At 41.2% G+C, this 16960-nt stretch overlaps 1 protein-coding gene across 1 annotated transcript in view; it reads left to right on the top strand.

Annotated features, from left to right (window-relative positions):
• ACO1 (aconitase 1) overlaps nucleotides 1-16960 on the top strand; it is a 68928-nt gene that overhangs the window by 51009 nt on the left and 959 nt on the right. The window contains exons 10-20 of the mRNA XM_064291812.1: nucleotides 268-384; nucleotides 1503-1662; nucleotides 2978-3113; nucleotides 3757-3841; nucleotides 4659-4815; nucleotides 5363-5487; nucleotides 7101-7205; nucleotides 7916-8058; nucleotides 9667-9814; nucleotides 14316-14438; nucleotides 15863-16048. Of these exons, the coding sequence (XP_064147882.1) occupies nucleotides 268-384; nucleotides 1503-1662; nucleotides 2978-3113; nucleotides 3757-3841; nucleotides 4659-4815; nucleotides 5363-5487; nucleotides 7101-7205; nucleotides 7916-8058; nucleotides 9667-9814; nucleotides 14316-14438; nucleotides 15863-16048 (1485 nt within the window). The remainder of the gene's footprint in view (nucleotides 1-267; nucleotides 385-1502; nucleotides 1663-2977; nucleotides 3114-3756; nucleotides 3842-4658; nucleotides 4816-5362; nucleotides 5488-7100; nucleotides 7206-7915; nucleotides 8059-9666; nucleotides 9815-14315; nucleotides 14439-15862; nucleotides 16049-16960) is intronic.

The raw sequence follows: 16960 nt of genomic DNA, 5'->3' as shown, positions 1-16960 counted from the left end.
TGGAGGACGCTGGGCAGCACCTACATCATCCACCGTGGTCTTTCTAAGAGGTGGCAGGCATCCTGCCTGTTCTGTGCAATTTAAATGCTCATCTTGATCTTGGGAAATCAATCACTTAAGCGTTAAGATGGGCATAGGCTTTCTTGTTTTGAATATTTTTGTTTTATTTGTTTTTGTTGTGGTGCTGTAAATTCTCTGACGTGGTTTGTGTTTCTTCTTTGTGGGTATAATGTGAGTTCTACAGTTTGTTTTCTTTTGGGTAAACAGGTTGTGGAATTAGATTTGAAAACAGTAGTGCCTTGCTGCAGTGGACCCAAAAGGCCTCAGGATAAAGTCGCAGTGTCTGACATGAAAAAGGATTTTGAGAGTTGCCTTGGAGCCAAGGTAGGGGCCTGGGAAAGGCAGGCTGAAACTCTCCCTGACCCCACCCTATGCCTAGTTTCTATATGCCCAGCCTTCCTTTCACACCACTTGCTGATGAATCTTCCTGAAACCTGGCACCGAGGATGTGACTTCTTCCTTCTCCTTAATAACTCCCCGTTAGCAAAAAGCCAAGCAGCTTCTTTGAAGCACATGACCACCTGTAAACACAACTCAACCACCTTTTTAACCATATCCGCTTTTCACATGATTCTCGCCACATTGTTCACTGGACAGCCAAGCTTTCCTGGCCATCGTTCTTTTGTTCATGCCACTCCCGCTCGCTGCCTGAATGTCTGTTCCCCATCAGTGCATGCTTAATCTGTCAGCCCCTTAAGACTCGATCCACATACCAGCTCCTCTACAGTGTGGCCTCAGTCTCACCCAGAAAGTCACCTGTCCCTCTTTTGAGCCTTCATGACACTTGATCTGAAACCCTTTGGTGGCATTTCATCTTCTCTAACGTAACGTTGTTGGTACTTTGTTATTTGTGTGTCCGATTTCTCTTATAGGACTGTAGGTTTAAGGATAGGATTTGTGCTGGAATCACCTATGTATCCAGGTACCTTGTGTGCAGTAGATTCTCAATGAACATTGCCAGAAGAAGTGGATAAGATCTGTGATGGATTTTATCCATTGGGCATCAGCATTATATCAAATGTCCAGCTGCGCTTTGTTTACATTATTTATCACGATTAGTTGAATCTGGCCAAAATGGCACCTTCTCCTAAATTTCCACAGTGTTAGTTAGAATCAGTAACCTCAGTCTGTACAATAATGTCATTGTGCTCCATTTAGGCAACTTTGAACTAAATTTGTAATTGTAGCATTTCCATTTTTGAAGGCAGAAGGAAGAAATTGTTAATCATTTCAAAACAGAATAAGATTCAGATACCATGACTGCCTTTTGTAGAGATTTAAAAATAGTAAACAGAACTTCACTTTAATTTTTCTGCAACATCTCAGAGCATACTGGCCAAAATATTTGTTTTGTTAGAATTGGCCTTTAAAATTATAGTTATCAAAATATTTCTTCTTCCAAATGAGAACTTTTGCCCATATATATTTTTTTCTTCCTATAGCAAGGGTTTAAAGGTTTCCAGATAGCTCCGGACCATCATAACGACCACAAGACATTTATCTATGATAATAGTGAATTCACACTTGCCCACGGTTCTGTGGTAATCGCTGCCATTACAAGCTGCACAAACACCAGTAACCCCTCTGTGATGTTAGGAGCAGGTAAGTGCATTTGAATCCATCCCCAGATTCATGTGGACATGTAGGTGGAAACCTTCTCAAGCGATGACTCAGGGGCTTAACCATGTTATTATACATGTACTACCCTGAACGTTGTCTTTTCTAGATGCAGAGATTTACTGGCCCAGAAAGATCTACACAATAAATGTTGTCCAGTGAAAATATTTACAATAAAATACATAACACATAATATTCTTTCTCTGTGGAATTAACATAGAAAATCAAGTACAGGAAACCAGAGGAAGCCAATTTCCTGGTAGAGCGTAGAACCTTGTATCAGACTTTGGAAAGAAAATAAAGCTGTTTTCATCTCACAGACTCTGTTCTCTGTAGAAACCCCATATAGGACTTGTTTTTATAGTGGAATTTAGTACTAGCTTTGCACTGGCAAGTGATATCTGAATTAGAGCACAGGGCACTGGTTGATAAAACTCAGTGAACCTGACCTGTTGCGCAATTCTAGTTAAGTAGTTAATATTTACTTATGCAGGCTTTCACTAACATAATGTCTGTTCAGTTTCCAAATTTTCAGTCACTGCCAAAAGTTTCTCTTGAGTCCACAGACCCAACAGTGTTTACAGTTCTTTCTCTGTAAAGTGCATGAGTATATAAGGGAAACTTTCTTAGTCCAAGCGTTCATCTGTTGCTACCTAAGCTTTCTGTGTCTGGAGCAAACCAGTTTTCTTAAGGCAAGTCTCCAGCATGTCTGTAGCTTTTTGTCCCTTTATGCCCCCACTCACCCCTCATTTCTTTCCTACTTCTGTGATATGTCTTAAACGTTAACACCCAGTATCCCAGTAACAGCTTCTGTATTTGCTGAAAGATCAATGGCTCTTGATCTTCTGCTTTAGGAATTACCTGTGGACTAGATTTTTACTTCTGGGATGACTGTATTCCTCATCAACTAGTATGCATGAATATATTCCCGGAAAGGACCTCTTCAATTATGGCTTTTATCCAAATAAAACATAACTAGAAAGATCAATTTCCCTCAAAAATTAAAACCTCATTCTGTAACCTAAATGGTCTTAGATTTATCTCTTAAAAAAAAAAAAAGTAAACACATCTCTTTCTTCATTCTCATGACAGATTTTGAGTTTACTGCATACATACAAATGACACGGGGCCAGTGAGCTTTTGATTTCTGTCAGGCAACAGAAAGAGCATAAAGCGCCAGTGTGAAGGGACTTTGTCAGGCGGTGGCAGGAAATGCAGACTGAAAAGTTCAGCCTCTTTCTTGGACTGCCCCTGGCATTCAGAGCAGGCAGCCACCCACACTGTGTTTACCATTTCACAGGGTTGTTAGCAAAGAAAGCTGTGGACGCTGGCCTGAGCGTGAAACCTTACGTCAAAACTAGCCTGTCCCCTGGAAGTGGTGTGGTCACCTACTATCTGCGAGAAAGTGGAGTCATGCCTTATCTGTCTCAGCTGGGGTGAGGGAGACTTTTCTTTTACACCATTGCTTTTGTTGCATCTTTCCCCACGTGTATCTTGCCATATCACCTTGTAACAGAGTCAGGTTATCTGGTGGTATCTAATTGCACAGTCGTTTGCAGATGGTAAGTAGACTTAAAGGAGTCCCTGGGTGGTGCAGTCAAGCGCTTGACTACTAACCAGAAGGTTGGTAGTTCAAACCCACCCAGAGACACCTCAGAAGAAACCCTGACAACCCTGCGGAGTGCATTTCTACTCTACAACATACAGGGTCACCATGAGTCAGAATCAACTTGATGGCAACTGGTTTGGTGGGATTTTTTTGTTTGTTTTTTTTAAGTAGACTTAAGCCCTTATATTGCGACTGAGCAGGGCCCCCCTGTACAGTTGTGCTGGTTGTTCATCACACAAGGTGCCTCGTGGAAGGGAGACTGGGGGCTGAAGTCGAGCCTGTGCTCTGGTATGTGCTGCAGCCTCCTGGAAGGGGGCGGGGGGAATCTTCTCTTGTTTGCACAAAGGTATGCTATAGGCTGGCAGTAGTTCTGCAACTAACAGTCTACCCTTTGGTGTAAAGATATTTACCATGGCCAAAAGTATTCTAATTTCTTGAGGTAAATTAATTAGTTATTTGTTGGCACGTAGGTTCGATGTGGTGGGCTACGGCTGCATGACCTGCATTGGCAACAGTGGGCCTTTACCGGAACCTGTGGTAGAAGCCATCACACAGGTATTTATAAAGGAGCCTGTGGGTCTTTAGAGCGTTTTTTTGTTTTGTTTTGTTTTTTAAATAATGTGTCATTAAAAATGACGATAATTTCAAGGAAGTCCAGGGAAGCAGCAGATGTGGTTAAAAATATATCGTCTTTGGAGTCAAGCTAAACTTATTAGCTCTATAACCCTGGGCAAGCTAATTAGCCTTTTCGTGCCTCAGTTTCCACATCTGTTATATAGAGATGATACTATTACCTGTCTCAGAGTGGTGAGAATATTGTGTTAATGGACTGAAAACACATAGCGCAGTGCCTAGTACACAAGTAAGTCCTCAGTAAATTCTGGTTTTGACTACAAGGGACTCCAAAATTGTTTGTTTGTGGTAACTTCAAAATCTATTCAAAGTCAGACAGGTCTCCACACAAATAAATCTAAATTGTGTTGTCATGATTTGGGTCCCATAAAATTGGTAGCCTTGAGAAATAATATTTAGTTTATTTTGTCATTGTGGCTTCCTTTACCCATCAACTTTTAGCCTCTCCCACCAGTTCTTAGGCCTTAGGCAGCAATAGCCAGGATATTTCCTTCTGACCAGTAACCTGGTATTTCTCATGAGCAGAAGCCACTGCACCTGTGTCTTGGCTTCTTTTGACCCAGAGTCCCTCACAGGGATGCCCCTGTGTATTCTTCTTTGCCGCCGTAGGAGAGGATCAGATGAAAGGGCAGCTTAAATAGTTCCATCCACATGATGTGAAAACTTTTGCAAATGACCTAAGACAAGAAGTTGGCGCTGTCTTCTCTTGGTGACTTGATTTTTCTCTTGGCTTCCACAGGGAGACCTTGTAGCTGTTGGGGTGCTATCAGGGAATAGGAATTTTGAAGGCCGAGTCCATCCCAACACCCGAGCCAACTACTTAGCCTCCCCACCCTTAGTAATAGCATATGCAATTGCTGGGACCATCAGGATCGACTTTGAGAAAGAGCCATTGGGTAAGATTTTTATTTGTGTGGTTGGATTTTTTTTTTTCCCCAGTGAATTTAAAAATATTACTGGAAGAAAGTTGCTGTTTTTCTTAATTAAAAATAAAGCTTAGAACCTCCCAAGATAAAATGGGATACAGAATCTTTTCTTTATTCCCCAATACATAGCTAAGACCTAAACAAACATTTGCTAAAAGGTAAGGGAAATAAATACCAAAAGTAATAGAGGTCTTGCTATTCTGGCTCCTTTTCCAGGGTTTCTGTCTTTCCAGTTACTGCTTTAAACTAATGATCGGTATTGCTTTAATACATACTCTGTAGGAACACACCCCAGATATTTAAAGTTCTTAAAATTCAGGGGGAAATGATGCCTTGCCTCCTTTTCTTTAGTCTTCTTGCTTGCTACACCCTCCTCAAGCCACTCTAGGCAGGTTAGATCACAGGAAATTTATGCCCCTTAAATTTACTTGTAGGAAATAAAAACTTTAGAGAAATGTAACAATGAAAATGGGGTATTAGATGAAGTATTTCTCATTAATAAACACTTTTTCCCCAGGGGTAAATGCAAAGGGACAGCAGGTGTTTCTGAAAGACATCTGGCCAAGCAGAGATGAGATCCAGGCAGTGGAGCGTCAGTATGTCATCCCTGGCATGTTTAAGGAGGTCTATCAGAAGATAGAGGTGAGGTCCCTCACTACCCCTCCTCCAAGTATATAAGAGAGAAAGTTGCTCCTTTATGTCGTATCTGCAGACCTTGAGGCTAATGGCATGTAAGCTATGGTACACTATAGAAAGTAACATTCATTTCTCCAGATAGATAACTAGGGAAATGGTTCTCAGTCATTTTTCTACTGTGTCTTACATTTTCACAAACCTCATAATCCCCAGATCTTCCCAGTTTTGGACAAGCGAATGGCAGCCTCGTAAAGAAAGGCCTCAAGTTATGTATAATTCCTGGCCAGCCCTCCATAACCCCACACCTTTCTCAAGAGACATCCTGGGGCGCTGTGTCACTGAGGTTGAGGGCCCCTGATGTCACTGTGTTGTGTCACTGAGGTTGAGGGCCCCTGATGTCACTGTGTTGTGTTACTGAGGTTGAGTCAGTTGGCCAAATTCACCTCTCAGAATGCATTATTTGGATACTATTTAAAAAATGGAAGGGGGAAAAAAAAAAAATGAAAGAAGCCACTCAGGAGGAAATGCCAAACTGCTGAAATAAATAAAACTTTCTGTGCATTTGTCAGATAAGGAGAAAAATATATAGGACTCTGTCATTTTCTGAGACTCTTGGTTCTTAGTCATTTTGCTGCTTTCTATGTTGCGCTGACCCAGGGGCCTCTGGTTGGGGCTAGTGGTTTGAGATGAGAGAGCAGAGGTATCTAGGCAGAGGGTAAAACAAGGATCATAGTCAAGCTCCATGCTCTCCCACAAGCCACTCATTGGGAAATGGTGTGAGGAAGTTTGGCAGGCATTGAGCTAAATGCATTTCTCCAAAGGTTGAGTTAATGGGCCTAAGGGGAGAATGCAAGCTGATTTTAATACACAGCAGCTGTCATTTGCTATTTAGTGCCCATGGGATCTGGAATCCACTTCCCAAAATGTCCAGAGGGCAAATAATTTCCCTCTTGGTACAATCTCACAAGCTATATATAAGTGTAAATGTTAGTCATCTATCACTGTGCAACAAATTATCCTAAAACTTAATTTATTATCTCACAGTTTGTGTGGTTCAGGATACCAGGTGTGGCTTAATTGAGTGCCTCTACCTTCGCAAGGCTCCAAGCAAGGTGTCATCCAGGGCTGCAGTCTCATCTGAAGGCTCAACTGGGGCAGGATCTACTTGTAAGCTCAGTTATTGGCAGGATGATTGGACTGAGGGCCTCAGTTTCTCACGGGCTGTTAGCTAGAAGCCTCACACTTTACAGGACGGCTCACAACATGGTAGCCAGCTTCCATCAGAACAAGCAAGGGAGGATGAGAGAAACTGAAGCTAGAGTGTCTTTATAACTTAATCTTGAAAATGAATCATTAAGTTCAGCCCACACTCAACAGGAGGGAACACATAAGGGTAAGAATACCAGGAGGCAGGATCTCTGGAGGCCGTCTTAGTGGCTGCCTGCCATATTTTTAAGTCATGTACATGGCATTATCTTGGGATAAAAAAACTCTTGTGTCTGACGATTTAGAATAAAAATAGTTTTTATTGTACTCTCAACTTGAATATATTTTGTGTTTGTATGTTAAATTTTCCCTAAAAGGGAATGTGATTATATCTGCCTGTTTGTTTGTTTAAGACCGTGAATGAAAGCTGGAATGCCTTAACAGTCTCATCGGAAAAGCTGTATTGCTGGAATCCCAAATCCACATACATTAAATCACCACCATTCTTTGAAAACCTGGTATGACTTTTTTTTCCCCCTCTAAACAAAATGAGCCCTTCAAAAGGTTTCTTTCCTTATAAAAACTACTTTGTTACCCCTATGTCCTTGCTTTGACTACCCATTTAATTAAAACCCTTGCAAATCCAAGCAGATGATGCTGAGGGCATTTTAGGAAGCTGAGATAATTGGGCGATAGTGGACCTAAAATTTCTCTGTCCAGTGGTTCTGTGTGGCTGTGTAGAAACACTCTGGTGATCAAGTACCTCCTACGCATAGACTCAGTAAGCCTGAGGGACTGCAATATTCAAGTCTTAGACCCATAGAAACAAGGAAAATCTTCCCTGAAAATGATGATCAAGGAGCTCCTGGTCCCTGGCCAAATCTCTGTGGAAGGGGAGCATGAAAGGCAGGATTCTAGTTGTCCTCAGCATCTGAGAAGTTCTGTGAGTGTGACAAGAGACAGCGTCATTTTCAACTGCATCCCTGTTCTTTTGAGGGGATCGTGCCAATACTTCGCTTTCCCTTCATGGGTGAAATACGAATATTTTAAATAAATCCTCCTTACTTTTCTAAGTGTCCCTAATAAAAACCAGAAAACTAGAATTTTCTGTGCTTTGATGCAGGACTATCGTCTGGTTCAGGCCCAACGGCCCGCTACTGTTGAGGCTCACCTGGTGACTTGTTGGAGAAAACCTGGGCAAACGCTGACTTATTGTATTCTTTTCTAGACTTTGGATCTTCAGTCCCCTAAATCTGTAGTGGACGCCTATGTGCTATTAAATTTGGGAGATTCAGTAACAACTGACCACATCTCTCCAGCTGGAAATATTGCAAGAAACAGCCCTGCTGCTCGCTACTTAACTAACAGAGGGTAAGTGTGAGGGAGGGAGGCAGAGACTAATGGCAAAAATAAGGATAAATGGGGCCAGTATTTTTCTTTTCCCATGTGCATCTCTGTGGAATCAGATTCTTGGTTTTCACTGAACCATGGAGCTTGAAAACCATCTGCTTTTTCTGTATCTGCTTAGCAGCTTTCATGGGAAAATCCATCAGCACAGGAATCCCTCAGGAAGAGGAAGAGGAGGGTGACCTTCTTTTTGAGCATTGGACTCAACTGATACCGCTGCCCCTAGTTTGGCAGATTGTTAAAGTAAAGGGCTCTGCCCTTAATCTGTGGTGATAAGCCTAGTTACATTTCAGGCACACAGCAATGATATAATCTGAACTTTATTACTATGTCTAGGTTGAAAAACCTAACGTTTACGGAGGGCTGCTTCAAGGATTTTCAGTTCATATATACATTCCTCAATCCTTTGGTCATATATCGATATTAACAGTTATTATACCAGTATTATCTACTATGATGTGATATACCAATATTTATCAATGTTAGTGGTTCCCAAATATGACTTTACACAAGAATTACCTGAGGAGACGAAAATTCCTTGTTCTCATACCAACCTCTCAAATCAACTTCTTCAGGGTAGTGGCCCAAGTAATAAGCTTCCAGACAATCCCAGTACAAATTTGAGGAACAGAATCCAGACGCCTCTACTTTAGATTGGTGATTCTTGACCTCTTTTAAGATGTGGACTCTTTAGGAACATGAATGGAAGTAAATATAATTCCCCCTCAGAAAAATGCACATACCCACAACATTTAGATACAAATTCAGGATTTGTTGACATACACACCTGCTCCTGAAGCCCATTCGTAGACTGTCTTAATCCTCAAACTGGATCCAACCATTAAATCACATTGACACTCACACCTTACTGCCAGCATTCTAAGCAACAGCCCAGTGAACTGGTCATTCTGTTAACTATGGGGTGTTTTTCCTGATATCACACAGTTGCCTTTCATTGGGACCCATAGGCAGGGTTTTTCTCTGGCTTCCGGACAAAGAGTAGCCTTGCTGCTTCTGTGGCACTCTTTGTTCTTAATCTTATGAAAATGGTCAGTGATGTTGCAACTTGAGTGTCTTACCTTTTCATTGAGTTCCTGATAACTTGGGGACAAATTTGAACCTATCTCTGATTAGTTTATGGAACATACTTTGTGTTTTCCAACACTCTTAACTGCATCTGGCCTGTCTACCCTGATTCTTCTCTTTACTTTCATTTTCTCAATTCTTCTTCATTTATTTTTATTTCTATTTTATATGAAGTTTTACAAGACTACCTTGCTGAATAAATAAAATAAATACCCTTATTAGAATTCTCCTGATTTTTTTACCCAGATTTGTAAGAGTGTAAGTTGACCCTGGGAGAGTATTGGTTTCTGTCTTTCACCACCCCACAGTTCCCCTTTCATGCTCCCTCAGTTGAAGCAATGGGAATAGCTTTTCTGCCTTGGAGAAGTGATTAACAGTTTTAGAGAAATAACTAGGTTGATGAATTTTTTTCTTTTTTTGGTGTAAGCTAAGTTTAATCTTCACTCGGTTCACCAAACTAGCTCCTCTTCTGCTTTGCCTTATTAGCCTGACTCCACGAGAGTTCAACTCCTACGGCTCCCGCCGAGGTAATGACGCCATCATGGTGCGGGGGACATTTGCCAACATTCGCTTGTTAAACAAATTTTTGAACAAGCAGGCACCACAGACTATACATCTGCCTTCTGGAGAAATTGTGAGTATTGTCTCTTTGCTACTTGAGAAACCAGCATTCGTCTGGGTGGTTGGATATTTGCATGGTTATTTTCCTTTTGGCCTCAATTTTTCTTCACAGCCCTATCTATCTTTAGCTTCCTATAGTCCCTCTTACCAGGTGTCCATGTGTGTAGGATTTATCACTGGTGGAAATGCCCTTTAACCTACAAAATCTCCTCTTTCTGCTTCATAGTTTATCTAAATCTAGCTTCCTGGGTTAAAAAGCCTCTGAGTAAAATTTCATTAGTTCAAAGAATTTGGGAGGAATGTTCCAGGCTAAAAAGTAGAAGATATTTATCAATAAATGCTATTGTGGGAAGTCATCATAACTTGACCAAGGCAAAGTTATAGAAGGTTCACAGACACATCCAAACTCACCGAGGGACCGAGCTACTGGGCTGAGGGCTGGGAACCATGGTCTTAAGGAACATTTAGCTCAATTGGCATAACATAGTTTATAAAGAAAATGTTCTACATCCGACTGTGGTGAGTAGCATCTGGGGTCTTGAAAGCCTGCGAACAGCCATAGAGAATACATATACTGGTCCTATCCCAGCTAGAACAAAGGAGAATAAAGAAAACCAAAGACATAAGGGAAAGATTAGTCTAAAGGACTAATGGACCACAACCTCTGAGCCCAGAACAACTAGATGGTACCCACCTACTACCACTGACTGCTTTGGCAGGGATCACAATAGAGGATCCTGGAGAGAGCAGGAGAAAAATGTAGAACAAAATTCAAATTCACCAAAAAAACAAAAAAGGGCCAGACTTGCTGGTCAGACAGACCGAAGAAACCCCAAGAATGTGACCCCCCAGACACCCTTTTAACTCTGCACCCTTTTAAGTCACTCCCAAAATTCACCCTTCAGCCAAAGATTAGACAGATTTATAGGGCAAACAATAACACATGTGAGGAACGTACTTCGTAATTCAGTCATGTATACAAGAGTAAATGGGCACACCAGCCCAAAAGCAAAGATAAGAAGGCAGGAAGGGACGGGAAAACTGGACAAATGGAAACAGGGAACCCAGGGTGGAGAGAGAGTATTGATACAGGGTTAGCAGCCAGTGTCACCAAGCAATTTGTATATTGTTTAATGAGAAACTAATTTGCTCTGTAAACCTTCACCTAAAGCACAACTTAAATAAAAAAAAAAAAAAGAAATGCTGTTCTGTGGCTTTGTTAGCGTAATTTAGTTATGTAGAGGCCCTTGCAGGCCTGCCTGGATCCCAGCTGGAGTCAGCTGGAGTTGGAATGTTGTAGCTGGAATATTTGTTTACAAATTGCAGATATGTGAGAGGTGAGGAAAGCCAGCACTTTGAGTCAGACAAACCTGGGTTCAAATCCCAGCTCCACCTCATACCAGCTGAGGAATCTTCAGCAAGTTATTTCCCTCTCCAAACCTCATTTTTCTTTGCTGTGAAATAGAAGTGATACCAACCTCCTAAGACTCTGAGGGTTAAAGTAAATGGAATGACAGGTAAAATACCTACCACATGTCTGGCACATGTAGTAGGTCTTCAGTGTCAGTTCTCTTCCCAGCGAATGCTGCAAAGCTGCTTATTTAAAAATAATACTTACGCTTTTAATAATATAAGTATTAATATAATAAATATTAATAATATTTATGTAGAATTTACTGCAATCCTGGTACTGTTCTAAGTATTTTGTCCTCGTAACGACACTTTGATGTAGTTTCATAATTATGCACGTTTTAAATTTAGAACCTGAAGCACAGTCCCCTAAAATCACACAGTGGAGAGGCTTCGAGTAGAACTCAAGGACTCTGGCTTCAAAGTCCATGCTCTTTACCACCACGCATACTGCCTCACTCATAACTGAGATTACTTTTTTGCAACTCTTTCTTCAAGATAATCATTGATCAGTGAACCTCACATGTTTACAAGCCCTACCATGACAGAGACCTTCTAGTTAGATGTTTATTGCCTCATGTAAAATAAGAAGGCAGAGTCAAGGATGAATAGACCGTTGAGCCAAGTCTTGAAGTTGAAAGACAGGCCTAGTCAAAGAACAGGGAAGGGAAAAAAAGGAAAGAAGGCAGAGACAAGGCAAGAGAGAGATAAGAAATGATTTTCTGTTGCTAATAGAGGATAAGAAAAAGCTATTTAAATTAAAAAGAGGAAAAAAGTAGTCAAAAAAAATCAAAGGAAAAGCTGATTAGTTGAGAGAATCTTCCAGAATGTCTAACAAAAAGACAAAGATATGGAAAATTAGAAAATGTATGAAGAGTAAAGACTGAACCACACGCAGAAGGCCCAACATCTGACTAAATAAAAAAAAAAAACATGCTAAAAAGAGAACAGAGAAAATGGAGGAGAGGAATAATAAGAAAAATTCCCCAAATTAAAAGGATCCAAAACCCCAGACTGAAAAGGCCCAGTGAATGCTTAGTCAAATGAATAAAAAGACCCACTCCAAGTCACAGCTTGGTGAAATTAAGAACACAGGGATAAAGAGAAGATCTAGAAACTTCCGAGGGTGGGGGGAAGCAGCTTACATGCAATGACTGGGGATCAGAAGTGCACAAGACTTCTCAACAGCAGTACTGGAAACTTAGACTGAGGAAAATGATTTGTAGCCTAGAATTTTATGCCCATTATGCTACCAGTCAAGTGAAAGTAATGACACATTCAGATCTTCAAAAGCTTTGAACATATCTCTTGGTCACTCTCTGAGAAAGCTACTTGGTGAATGTTTCACCAAAATGAGGGAGTAAATCAAAAAAAGGGAAAACATGGGATCCGGGAAATGGAAATGAAGGGAATCCCCAGGATGTGGTGAGGGAAGATTTTTCTATAACAGCACTGCACTCTCTAGAGAGCAGTCAGTCTAAATTGGAATATGACCAAGGGCTCTAGGAGTGATAGCTCCATGAGAAGGATTTTAAAATAACAGATTACCTGAAAAATTTGAAGGTATTTGGAGAAGATTTGTACTTCAGGCAGAGCATTTGGGGATTAATGAATGGATAAAGACATAGAAACAGGTGAGCACACACACAAAAAAGATAATTATTAATTCCAGGGAAAAATTTTTTTAATTGCCAAGAAAGGAAATCAGTATATTACATGGCTCAGGTGTAAAGAGTATTTACTTAATCATAGAAATGTAAACACCAAATACTGACTTACCAAAAATTATGACATAATTTTATTGGGAGATTGAGGAGAGGGGAAGTCTGTGCTTGGGGGTGGGGATGGGAGATAAAGATTAAGAGAACTAAATCCTTGTCATAGTAGGAAATTGGTAACAAAAAATGGAGAAATGAAGAACAGTATAAACATAACACCTAGATATAGAGGCAAAATAGCAGAAGAAACAGCTATAATTTTTGTTCTCTTCTGTAGAGAGTACAGGGAGCTGTTGCTTTCTAAGGCATTTAATACCCTCAGTATTGCTCATGTAATAGAAAAGTCAGGAGATCAGAATTCCCAACCTGGGCTTAGTCCGTCTGGCCTTAGGTAACATGACCAACTTTGCCATGGGATTATCAGGGCTTTTAAAACACACAGTCCCACATTGTTGATAACCAAGCGAGTAATAGATATCTCTGAAAATATCAGGGAGGTTCTTTCTTTCTGGTTTTTGAAAGGATTGGACAATTTCTGTGGATAGAAGAAGGCTTTTACTGTTTCCTGTAACAATTTCTATATTCATGAGTTCTTCCAGCTGAAAACATACAGAATATCTACCTGGATTTAAGTAATGTCACGTGAAGTTAATCAAGGCTCCATCAGTCTAGCAAAATACTAATTTATGAAAACCTACTTAAGAAGAGCATGATTAAATACCCTTCTTGAGCTCCTTTCAAATGAAAATCCCTCTCTCTTTTGAGGGATTTTATTTTCTGACTTAACGTAGTCAGGAAAAGTAACTTTTATTATTCAGTCACTGGCAATGGTATCAGGTATTTTTGTGAAGTTTCAGCTCAGCAGAATATTCGATGTTTCTCTAAGAAACGAATCTTATCTGCGTAAGATGTTTCTCATACATTAAAATATTAATCTTTTCTTGTTCTTTATTGATTTATGTTTCCTTCCATCTGTGTTTCTATTGTATCTACCTTTGACCTCCATGTAAAAGGGTGACTAAAAAAAAGTTTTTATTTTCAGTTTTAGAATAGTGTGATCAATGGAAAGGAAAAAAATTCAAATCTAGTTTCCTTTTCCCCCTAATGCCTTAGGATTTGAATGTTTTATAATACCAGGAAAAAAATTAGGTGCTTCAGTTCAGAGAAAATTCCATTTCGTGGAAGTAAATGGATCGAGATAATTGGGGGTTTGTAGACCAGAGAACTGGTTGGTTTTCTGTTGTCCCTGTGATGACTTGGCCATCTGCAGACCCTTCTGACCCTGCACTTCCCACCAGATCTCATTGGGACTGTGTCTATACTTGGACTATGTCTATACTCTTAGTCTCTACCATGTCTATAAAACCTTCATTTTTTTTCCCTCAGCTTGATGTGTTTGATGCTGCTGAGCGATACCAGCAGGCCGGGCTTCCCCTGATCATTCTGGCTGGCAAAGAGTATGGCTCCGGAAGCTCCCGAGACTGGGCAGCCAAGGGCCCCTTCCTTTTGGTGAGTATGAAGTAGAGAGATCCTAGCAGACTCTGCCCCTCTAAAAAGGAAGGGAAGCTGGGAAGGTTCCCAGAAACAAATCCATCTGTTACTTTACTTTCCAAGAAGATGTCATGGAAGAGAAAGCTCAGAAAAGCATGTAATGTTTATTTATCTCCAGCTTCTTGGTAGGTCTGGATTTATTCCACTTGCTGAAGGGTAATCTGGAGTTGAACTTGTTCCCTTAGATCAGACATTCTTATCCTGGAAACCATGAATCTTAGTGGGGCTGGGAGAAGGGCTTTGGGGAAGGGTCTGTGAACTTTCTATATCTATGTTCAGAGGTGTACATTTTTGCCCTTTTTTATGGGGAAAAGGTCCATGGTTTTCATAACATTCTCAGAGGTTGAGGACCCAAAATTTATTTAAGCCATTGTCCCAGGCCAGCGGTGAGGTAGAGCCCTGGTGGCACAGTAGTTAAAAGCTAAGCTTCTATGCAAAAGACCGGCAGTTCAAATCTACCAGCTGCTCCTTGGAAACCCTATGGGGCAGTTCTGCTCTGTCCTGAAGGGTCACTATGAGTCAGAATCGACTCAACGGCAACAGGTTTGGTTTGATTTGGCACTGTTACTGTGGAGCCCTGGGTGGTGCAGTGGTTAAGCGCTCAGCTGCTAACCAAAAGGTTGGTGGTTTGAACCCACCAGCTAATCCATAGGAGAAAGATGTGGCAGTCTGGTTCCATAAAGATTACAGCCTTGGAAACCCTATCGGGTAGTTCTACTCTGTCCTTTAGGGTCACCAATTCTAACTCATGGTGACCCCATGTGTGTCAGAGTAGAACTATGGGCCATAAAGTATTCACTCGGTGATTTTTGGGGAATAGATCACCAGGCCTTTCTTCCTAGTCTACTTCTGATCCACATTGTAGGCTGAAAGCTCCACTGAAACCTGTTCAACATCATAGCCACACACAAGCCACCGCTAACATATGGCTGTGCATGAGGCACACTGGCTTAGAATCAGACCCGGGTCTCCTGCCTGGAAGGCCAGAATTCTACCACTGAAAGGCCAGTGCCTTGGTACATGGTACACAGTCAGACTTTGTGGGCTCAAATACCAGAGCTGGCTACCTGGGTAAAGGGGGGACAATAACAGCATCTACCTCCTAGGACTGGCAGAGAATGGAATAACTCACCTAAGTGCTTAAACAGTACCTGTTCATTGTACTCAATCAATGAAAACTAGCTATTGTATTATAATTGTATTATATTTAGAGGATTGTATTGTATTATAATTAGAGTATGGTACATATTTTAGATAAAGATTAATTAGTACTTACCAAGAATTTAGGTGTGAGAACAATTGTGACTAAAGAAACCCTTTGTGTTTCTGTGTACGTAAAGAAAAGATTGGAACTGTGTCCGACTACTCATTTGTTCCATCAGGGAATCAAAGCTGTCCTGGCAGAGAGTTATGAACGCATTCATCGCAGTAACCTGGTTGGGATGGGGGTGATCCCCCTTGAATACCTGCCTGGGGAGAATGCAAATACCCTGGGACTCACGGGGCTGGAGCGATACACTATCATCATTCCAGAAGACCTGAAACCACGAATGAAAGTCCAGGTGAAGGTAAGCAGGACCTCTCCCTGGCCAGACCCAGTTAAAATAGGCCCTGTGTTTGTAATCAGTCTTATTAGGAGAAAATTAGTGGAATTTAGAAGGTTATTATAAAAAAAAAAAGTCATTCAATAGGACTGCATAAGACTTAGGAGTTCTACTAACACCTTTTCTTCCGCCTTCTCAACATGGTAGTGAGGATGATGACTATTGGCTTATTTCTCTGTTTATTCATAGAGTTATCATCAGTTTCAGTCTCACCTCAAAACCCCAACCTGCTTCATTTCTCCTATTCCTCCCAGTCTTACTCAGACAGAGCATAGTGACCAGAGCTCTGAGATGTGACATTTTCACATTACCTAAAAACCACTTGATTATAAAAATGTGACCCACAGACACATTCACCCTATCCTTGAGCCTACCCTTAAGGCTTTGATTAGTCCAAGGGTGAAAATGCAGATTCCTAGGCAAGGTAGGGATGAATTGACCAGCAGCAATGCCCCAGGGGTGATTTAGCCACCAAGGCAGTGGCACATGCTGAGGTCTGTGTCCCAGGATATGTGCCTGGGACAAACATTGAAATTTTTTGACCATCTACCTTTGATAGAGCAACATAAAAACAATATTAATGAAACCTCTGCTGATCGGAGACACTTCTGTCCACAGGAAACCCCTAGAGAGAGTTTAAAAAATAGCATGCCAGTTGTCACTAGCAGCTGCTGCCCTGAGAAGCTCTTGCCAGTTCTCAACATCACCTCCATCACTTGTACTCAGCAGTGCTTCTCAAATGTTAACATGCACATACATCTCCTGGGGATCCTGTTAACGTGGAGATTCTGACTGAGCAGGTGTGGGCTGGGCCACAGACAGTCATGTCCCTGGGTGTAGCTGTTGTGCAGACTTCACTTGGAGTGGCTGTAGACA

Source organism: Loxodonta africana, chromosome 9, assembly GCF_030014295.1.
Source record: "Loxodonta africana isolate mLoxAfr1 chromosome 9, mLoxAfr1.hap2, whole genome shotgun sequence".
In the NCBI taxonomy this organism is placed as follows: domain Eukaryota; kingdom Metazoa; phylum Chordata; class Mammalia; order Proboscidea; family Elephantidae; genus Loxodonta; species Loxodonta africana.
Note: the sequence above shows the minus strand (reverse complement) of the source record. Positions and strands in the feature narration are given on the sequence as shown.